This window comes from Gopherus evgoodei, unplaced genomic scaffold, assembly GCF_007399415.2.
Source record: "Gopherus evgoodei ecotype Sinaloan lineage unplaced genomic scaffold, rGopEvg1_v1.p scaffold_50_arrow_ctg1, whole genome shotgun sequence".
In the NCBI taxonomy this organism is placed as follows: Eukaryota; Metazoa; Chordata; order Testudines; family Testudinidae; genus Gopherus; species Gopherus evgoodei.
This window is the reverse complement of record NW_022060071.1, coordinates 523,374-533,089: the sequence shown is the minus strand read 5'-3', so window position 1 is coordinate 533,089 and position 9,716 is coordinate 523,374. Positions and strand designations below refer to the sequence as shown.

The 9,716-nt window shown below is 43.1% G+C and overlaps 1 protein-coding gene and 1 pseudogene across 1 annotated transcript; one reads left to right on the top strand and one right to left on the bottom strand.

Annotated features, from left to right (window-relative positions):
• Positions 1–986: 986 nt before the first annotated feature.
• Positions 987–1,934, top strand: LOC115643092 (annotated as a pseudogene).
• Positions 1,935–7,953: 6,019 nt separating this feature from the next.
• Positions 7,954–8,898, bottom strand: LOC115643084 (olfactory receptor 52R1-like). The gene has a single exon (XM_030546893.1). It carries the CDS (start codon positions 8,896–8,898, stop codon positions 7,954–7,956), a length of 945 nt encoding a protein of 314 aa, XP_030402753.1.
• Between the last annotated feature and the right edge of the window lie 818 nt (positions 8,899–9,716).

Genomic DNA, 9,716 nt, shown 5'->3' with positions numbered 1-9,716 from the left:
ATTTTTCATTCCCATTTTTTGTCTAATTATTTCCTTCCAATCAGTTTTGATGAGTTTTCCTCAGCTTTATGGAATTCGAACTTTAGAAGCACTGGGTGTCTACAGAAACTACAAGTCTGGTGTTCTCTGTCCATTTGAATGTAATCAGATCCATTCCTTATTTTGCTGTCCTCTATCATTTGCCCCCTTGTTTGTCTCTTCTCTAAACAGCCTCAAACTTGTCAGTCTGTCCACATTCGGCAGCCTCCCCATTCTCAGAGCCCGTCTTGGAAATCCCCTTTTCATTTGCTATATCCTTTATAGAGACTGGCTGACCAAACCTGAGCACATATCCAGAGCTCGTTATTCTCCATTCCATTCTTCAGGCATCCAAACATTGTCTTTGTTTTGGCCACTGCTGTGAATGACCAGGTGTTTCTCCGGAGCTGCTATCAATGATGCTGAGGTCTTTTGTCTAAGTTGTTTTCTTGTTGGGATGTTTCCCCAGCACGTCTTCGCAGAGGTCTGGATTTTTTTCTACTCTCATATTTTAAGCAAACAGATGAAAGGGGAACTCCCTACAGCATGGATTCTCTAGCCTGTCTTTCATTGAATTAAGGAACAATGATTGATAGCCTATATCCACACTCTTGTTTACTGTTGGTGACTCTTAAGGTTTCCCCCTCTATGACGTGCAATAATTATTGATGCATGGAGCATCATAACATATTGAATTAGCATAGCAATGTTCAGTTGTTCACAATTCATTTATTTAAATAATGAGAATGTCATTTCTCAGTGTCTAAAGAGCAACCAATCTACTTCACCCACAAGAACAGCCTCCAGTAGTGTATGTAGTGTCTCATATTAACATTGTCTCTCCATCCAGGCATTTGTACTTCAGCTATCACCCTGGACCCTGGTCATATACAGGCAGTCAAGGGAAACTACGGTGCATGCAGGAGACATCATTCTGCCTCAGAGTTGGACACCTTCTCCCCTACTCCATGTCTGATTCCAACACAACCGACTTCACCAACCCCTCCACCTTCATCCTGCTGGGCATTCCTGGCCTGGAGGTGGCCCACATCTGGATCTCCATTCCCTTCTGCACCATGTATGCTATAGCCATCCTGGGAAACTTTTCCATCCTGTTCATTGTGAAGAGGGAGTCGAGCCTCCATGAGCCCATGTATTATTTCCTCTGCATGCTGGCCATCACCGACCTGGTCCTGTCCACAGCCACCGTGCCCAAAATGTTGAATATATTCTGGTTCAATTCCAGGGAGATCGATTTCAGTGCCTGTCTCACCCAGATGTACTTCATTCACTGCTTCTCAGCAATGGAGTCTGGGATCTTCGTGGCCTTAGCTTTGGATCACTACGTGGCCATCTGTGATCCTCTGAGACATTCCACCATCCTGACAAATTCTGTTGTGGCCAAGATCGGCCTGGCCTTGGTTCTGCAGAGCGGCATACTTGCATTGTCCTATCCCTTCCTAGTGAGGCGGTGGCCATATTGCAGAACCAACATCATCCCCCACTCTTACTGTGAGCATATAGCCTTGGTGAAGCTGGCCTGGCCGACACCCATCTCAGTAGTTACTACGGCCTCTTTATTCTATTTTCTGTGATCAGTCTGGATGTTTTTTTTTATCACTGTTTCATATATCCAGATCCTCAAGGCAATTTTCAGCCTCCTCACAAAGGATGCCCAGCTAAAGACTTTTGGGACCTGAGGCTCCCATCTTTGTGCCATCTTGGTTTTTTACATCCCAGATTTCTTCTCTTCCATCACGCATCGGTTTGGACGTAATGTGCCCCTGCATGTCCTCATTCTCATGGCTAATGTGTACCTTTTGGTGCCCCCCTTGTTACACCTCATCATCTATGGGGTGAGGACCAAACAGATCCAGGACAGGCTGCTCCAGCTCTTTTCTCATAAAGGGACCTAAAAGTTTTCCCAGATGACATGGGTCTCAGGCCAAGTTCTGTGTAGAGCTGGCTGGTGGTATTGCACTGGGCCCTCATCCCTGAATCACTCACTGGGCAGTCAGAGAGACATTAAATCCTTTCCTGACCTCATTTTGCTGTGTCAGCATGATAAGCTGGGGAATCAGTTTATGTACAATTCAGTGGCTTGCCACCTTTTTAATTTCTGGAAGCTGGACCCCTAGAACCATGACCCTTAGACTGACTCTTCTGCCAAGTCTCTGCACCAGCTGTACCTCTTCCCTGCAAACACCCCACCTCTGTCCCTTGCTCCTCTCCTCCCCTCCCCTTGTTAGTTGCTGGATCATTTTAATCTCCTTTCCACAAACACCTGTGTTCTTGTTCTTTTTCTTTTTCTGCCGCCTGAAAACTGAATAGCTTGAATTTTGAACTTTTCTGTTTTCTCTCATCTTGTTGCTTTTCTCTCCCTACTTCCCTTTCTGAAATAAGGAAACATAAAAGGAAAAAAATGGTGACCTATTTGATCTCCAGCCACCAAACTTAAAATCTCTGCATAAGTGTATGAAGTTCAAATTTCACTCAGAACAGCAAGGTGTACATTTCACACTGCTTGTAATGCCACTGTGATGGACTTCATGAGGATACAATCTGGAACTGGGGCACTGCTGATCCCTCTAGCATATCAATCTGGACCCCTCCCCTCTCAGGCTATGAGAAGCTTCAGACTCCTACTCTATTTTGGGAATTACCACAGGAACAAACGCATTTGAAATGTAGGTACATGCATAAAAATATGGTGGTCATATTCAACAAACAGTAACTTTTCCATTGACACCTCATATGACATATTTTGTACAAGATTTGTTGCAATTACATAACAGTGGTTAATATGGGAATGCCAATGTGTTGTTTTGGGATACAGAGTGTCAAAGCAATATATCTATCAAATGATATCATCTTGTCCAACTAGAGCTCAAAGCAGAATCAACTCTACCTAAATCGTCCCAGCCAGGGATTTGTCGAACCAGGACTTAAAAACCTCAAACAATGGAGATTCCACCATTTCCCTAGGTAACCCATTCAAGTACTTGAACACTCTTCTAGTGAAATAGTTTTTCCTACTATCCAACCTAGACATCTCCCATTGCAACTTGAGATCAATGCTTCTTGTTCTGTCATCTGTCATCATTGAGACCAGCCAAGCTCTAGCCTCTTTGGAAACCCCCTTCAGGTAGTTGAAGGCTGCTATGAAATCCTCCCTCACTCTTCTCTTCTATAGACCAAATAAGTTCCCTCAACCTCTCCTCGTAAGTCACGTGCGCCAGGCCCCTAAACATTGTATTGTCCTCCACTGGACGATCTCCAATTTGTCCATATCCTTCCTGTAGTGTATTGGATACAATACTAGTTCTTTTTGGAACCTCATTATAGTCTTGTCCATCACAACATCCTGTGGCAAATAGTTCCAGATATTGACTATGAATTGTCTGAAAAAATACTTCCTTTCATTTGTTTTAACCTGTTTTAAACCTGCTACCTATTATTGGGTGACACCTAGTTCTTGTGTTATGAGAAGGAGTAAATAACACTTCCTTATTCATTTTGTTTACACCTTTCAGGACTTTATAGACCACTCTCATACCCCACCCCCCTTACTCATCTGTTTTTCAAGCTGACAACTCCCAGCCTTTTCATCTCAACTCATATGGAAATTGATACCTCTAATCATTTCTGTTGCCCTTTCTGTATCTTTTCCAATTCCAGTATATCTTTTTTGAGATGGGGCGACCAGATCTGCATGCAGTATTGAATATGTGGGCACAGCATAGGTATAGATAGAGGTAATATATTTTCCATCTTATTATCTCTCCCTTTTCTAATGATTCCCAACACTCTGTCAGCTTTTTGGACTGCCGCAGCACATTGAGTGGATGTTTTTGGAGAACTATCCATAATGACTTCAATATCTTTCTTGAATGATAGCAGCTAATGTAGACACCATAATTTTTATGTATAGTTGGAAGGATGTTTTCCAATGTGCATTACTTTGCATTTTGTAGATATTGAATTGTATCTACCATTTTACTGCCCAGTCATACAGGTCTGAGAGATCCTTTTGTAGTTCTTCTCAGTCTACCTGACACTTTACTGTCTTGAATAGTTTTGTATCATCAGCAAATTTTGCCACCTCATTGTTTACTAGGGCTGTCAAGTAATTTTTTTTTTCAACATCCCCCTGGAGCATTCACTGGGATATGGTCAGAGCCCTCTAAGGTGTCCAAGGGCCAACTCCTGGAGCCCCTGACTCCTCCTCCAATTGGAGTCTATGTCTCTGCTGCAGCCATCACTTTGCTGCCACACTCCCCTGTCTGGCCCTTGTGCCTCTGTCCTACTCCAGCTTCCTCTGGATCATCCAGCCCCTATGATTTTAAAGGGCTGGACCGACAACTCCTCTCTCTCTTCCATTTCTGGGGAGGTTCCATTCCTTCCATGCCCACTCCTTTGCAGAAAAGGTGGAGAAAACTGTTTTTTTATCTAGAAATGCAGTTACTCCCTTCTTCTGTTTAGGCGAGATCTCGTTAGGGCTGATAGTCTTTAATGACCAATTTATATATACACAGATGACTTCTGCCCTTTAGTACAAAGAGGGTGAGTGAAGAGTAGAGGAAAATCCCAGAGAAATAAGGATACAGATTGTTGATACAATCAAATGTGAATTAAATGGATTAAAATTTTGGCCCAATGTGGCAATCAAAAAAAGAGAAGAAAATGTTGGTAATTTTTTTTTTTAATAATTGGAGATATACCAATCTCCTAGAACTGGAAAGGACTTTGAAATGTCATTGAGTCCAGTCCCCTGCCTTCACTAGCAGGACAAGTACTGATTTGGCCCCAGATCCCTAAGTGGGCCCCTCAAAGATTGAACTTATAACTCTGGGTTTAGCAGGCTAATGCTCAAACCACTGAGCTATCCCTCTTCCCTGTCAATTCTATCATATAGAAAGAATAGATAATAAGACAGAAAATATCGTATTATCTCTATACAGGTCTATTCTATGCCCACGTATTGAATCCTGAAGGCAGATCTGGTCACCCCATCCCAAAAAAAGATATGTTGGAATTGGAAAAGGTACAGAGAAGGGCAACAATTTATTAGAGGTATTAAACGTATGAAGAGAGGTGGGTATGAGGTATCAGGTTTCCCTCCCCACTCTGAACCCAGAGTACAGATGCAGGGACCTGCATGAAAGGCCCCTTAAGCTTATGTTTCACCAGCTTAGGTTACAACTTCCCCAGTGCACAAATTCCTTTCCTTGTCCTTGGACAGTATTGCAGCCACTACCAAGTGATTAAACAAACATTCAGGGAGGGGCTACTTGGAGCCCTGCTCCCCTCAAATATCCCTCCAATCCCCTTCACCCCCTTTCTTGGGGGGAGGGTTGAGAATAATATACCAACGAATAGGTTAACAAAGAGAGCACAGACCAAATCCCTGTTTTTTAGGACACTGAAAATCAATCAGGTTCTTAAAAGAAGAATTTTATTAAAAAAAGTAAAAGAATCACACCTGCAAAATCAGGATGGAAGATAACTTTACAGGGTAAATAAAAACATTTTAAACCCAGAGGATTCTTTTCTTTTCTTTTTTTTTAAATAAAATTCTTCTTTTAAGAACCTGGTTGATTCTGTACCTCTGCGCAGGAGGAATTATATGTTACTGCATACATAAAAGATGTTACCCTTCCCTTTATATTTATGACAGAGGGATATCTATAATATCATGACAGGTGTGGGCAAATTGAATAAAGAAATGTTATATACTCCTTCAAATAACACAGTAACTACTTTTCACCCAATGAAATTAATAGGGAGCAGATCTAAAGCAAACAAGAATAATTATTTATTCACAGTCAACCTGTGGAACTCTTGGCCAGAGGAGGTTATGAAGGCCAAAAGGATAACACGGTTAAAGTAAAATTAGTTCATGGAGTATAGGTAAATCAATGACTATTAGCCACGATGGCCAGGAATTTTGTCACTAGCCTCTGTTTGCCGGAAGCTGGGAGTGGGTGATGGCATGAATCACTTGATTATTACCTGTTCTGTTCATACGCTCTGAATCACTTAACATTGATCATGGTCAGAAGACAGGATCCTGGGCTGGATGGATCATTGTCTTTACTCAGTATCTTCTTCTTATATAGAGCTCATATGTATCTGCCCCATGCTGTAACCTACTCTCCTCCCAAAGCTGAGATAGAAACCAGGAAGCTTGATGGGGTCTTTCTCTCCACAGAGTTAGTAACAAAGTAAGAATATACTGTGACATTGCACTCCATATGTTTTATGGAAATATGCTTATGAAAGTGAATACGATGTAATTGGAATATGCTTTATGGAAAAGATCTCTTGTAACATATCATAACAAAGGTTATAACCTACTCAATATTTTTAATCTATTGGTATGTATCATTTTTGTATCTGAAACTAGAAATATGAAGTATAACTCTGAGGTCCTATTATTCTCTTGCAAATTGTGGGCCACTAATGGTGGTTTAGAGTCTTGATGGCTTCCATTGACCCACACAACTGGTGGTAAATGGCTTATTTATCTGCAAACCTTCCTGTGTAAGTGTGGGCCAACCCAGGAAAAATGTAGACTAGGGGGTCTTACAGTGACATGTGACCATGTCACATGATACTGGAATCAGTCTGAATCCTTTTACTTTTTCATTGATGATGCGCGGGTGTGGACGAGCACAGACAAAAGTTTCCCACCTTGTGCCAAAGCTATAAAAGGGGGTGGAGCAGGACAAAGGAGGCACCAGTCATGAGAAAACACCTAGTTACCACTGGAGATGTCTGCTGGATCTAACAAAGACTGTACCAGGGGAAAAGAATAGTCCTAGAGTAGGAAGGAGGCTGGCCTGTGAAGGAAACTTATTGGAACATCTTAGAGGGTGAGATATTTCCTCTAATCAGTTTCTTAATGTATTAGATTTAGATTTGCCTGTTTTTGCTTTATTTTGCTTTTTTGACTTACTTTCTTCTGTCTCTTATTACTTGAAACCACTTAAATACTACCTTTTACTTAATAAAATCACTTTTGTATATTAATAAACCCAGAGTAAGTGATTAATACCTGGGGGAACAAACAGCTGTGCGTATCTCTCTATCGGTGTTACAGAGGGTGGACAATTTATGAATTTATCCTGTATAAGCATTATACAGAATGAAACAGATTTATTCGGGGTTTGGATCCCATTAGAAGCTGGGTGTCTGTGTGCTGGAAACAGGTAACTTGTTGAGCTGTTCCCAGTTAAGTCTGCAGCTTTGAGGATGTGGCCCAGGCCCTGAGTCAGTGTTGCAGCAGGCTGGCATGTCTGGCTCAACAAGACAGGTTTCTGCAAATCCCAAGCTGCCAGGGAAGACTGGCTCAGAGGTAATTTCAGCACATCAGGTGACAGTTTCAGAAGGATCTCTGTGACCGATCTTGTCACATATATATTAACATTTTAATCCTGAATGGTGTCCCCTATGTGACTTCCCACAAGATGTCAGTAACTGTTTGTATTAGAGCTGAGTGGCTCTACATTTGTACTGACACAAAACTAGACGGCAAATGTGTCAACACCTACAAAATCTGAAATGGCTTCCGTACATCTGGGAGTGGGGAGAGTGGAGGTGAAAAGGATACAGTGAGTGACAAGGGGAGGGGAAGAGAGACACGAGCTACTGAAGTGGGGTCTTTGTGGGGAAGAGGCACAGCAGAGAAGGAGCCTTGGTGGAAGAGCCAGGGCAAGGGGGAGTTGCAGAGGTCCGGGTTCCAGCAATTAAAAAGGGGCAAACCAGGGAATTATACATGGGCTGATTCCTCAGATTGCCATGCTGGCATAGCACAATAAGTTCATAAAAGGGTTTAACGTTTCTCTCACTGTCCAGGAATTGATTCAGGAAAGAGGGCCCAGCACCATGTTACCAGCCATCTCTGCACAGAGCCTAAGTACCAAGATAAAAAATTTAGGTCCTTTTACAAGTAAAGAACTTGAGCAGTCTGTCGCGGATCTGTTTTGTCCTCACCCCATAGATGATGGGGTGAAGCAAGGGGAGCACCAGAAGGTGCACATTGGCAATGAGAACAAGGACATGCAGGGGCACTTTGTGATCAAACCGGCGTGTGGAGGAGAAGAATGCTGGAAGGTAGAAAGATAATATACAACAAAGGTGGGAACCGCAGGTCCCAAAGGTTTTCAGCCGGGCGTCCTTTTTGGGGAGGCTGAAGATGGTCCTGAGGATTTTGATATAGGACACGGTGATTAAAGGCACATCCAGACCAATCACAGAGAATTCCACAAAGAAGCCATAGTAGCTGCTGACATGGGTATCGGTGCAGGCCAGCTTCGCCACAGCAATCTGATCACAGTAGGAGTGGGGGATGATGTTGGTTCTGCAATATGACCACCACCTCACTAGGAACGGATAGGGCAATGCAAGTATGGTGCTGCGCAGCAGCACAGCCAGGCCAATCTTGGCCACAACAGAATTTGTGAGGGTGGTGGAATGTCTCAGGGGATCACAGATGGCCACGTAGCGATCCAAAGCCAAGGCCACAAATATCCCAGACTCCATCACTGAGAAGCAGTGAATGAAGTACATCTGGGTGAGGCAGGCACTGAAATTGATCTCCCTGGAATTGAACCAGAAAATGCTCAGCATTTTGGGCAAAGTGGCTGTGGACAGGACCAGGTCAGTGATGGCCAGCATACAGAGGAAATAGTACATGGGAGCACGGAGGCTCCGCTCCCTCTTTATGATGAACAGGATAGTGAAGTTCCCCAAGATGGCTATGACGTACATGGTGCAGAAGGGGATGTAGATCCAGACATGGGCCACCTCCAGTCCAGGAATGCCCAGAAGGATGAAGGTGGAGGGGTTGGTGATGTCGGTTGTGTTGGAATCAGACATGGAGTAGGGGAGAAGGTGTCCAACTCTGAGGCACAACGGTGTTGCCTGTATGTACCGTAAGTTCCCCTGACTTCCTGTACGTGCCCAGGGTCTAGGGTGATGGTCACAGTTCAAATGCCTGGATGGAGAGACAATGTTAATATAAGACTCTACGTGCACTACTGGAGGCTGTTCTAGCAGGTGAAGCAGAATGGCTGCTCTTCACACACTGAGAAATGACATTTTCATAATTCAGGGAAATGAATTATGAACAACTGTCCCTTCTAATGCCAATTCCATATTTTATGCTACTCTGTGCATCAGTAATTCCTACATGTCGGGGTGGAGGAACCTTAAAAGGCAGCAGTGGGAAACACAAGTATGGATACTGGTTATCCGTCATTGTTCCTTAATGAAATGAAACCCCGGCTAGATAACGCAAGTTGTAGGGAGTTACACGTTTATCTGATTTCTCAAAATCTGAAAGTGGAAACAAATCCAAACCTTTTAAAGACATGTGCCGGGGTAAACATCCCATCTAGAACATACCTCTTGGAAATGACCTGGGCATGATAGATAGCAACTCAACTGAAACACCTTCTCAGTCACAGCAGAGGGAAATGAAACACAATCTTTGCATTCCGAAGGAATGGGATAGAGAATAAACTCCTCTGGATATGTTCTGCTCTAGTCACCTGGTCACCTATATATAAATGATATAACAAAGCTAATGGGGATTTCCGAGACAGGCATGGGAATGGAGAACAGACTGAAAAGTCGAGGACTGTTTAGTTTAGAGAAGAGACAAACAAGGAGGCATATGGTGGAGGGGTGGGAAA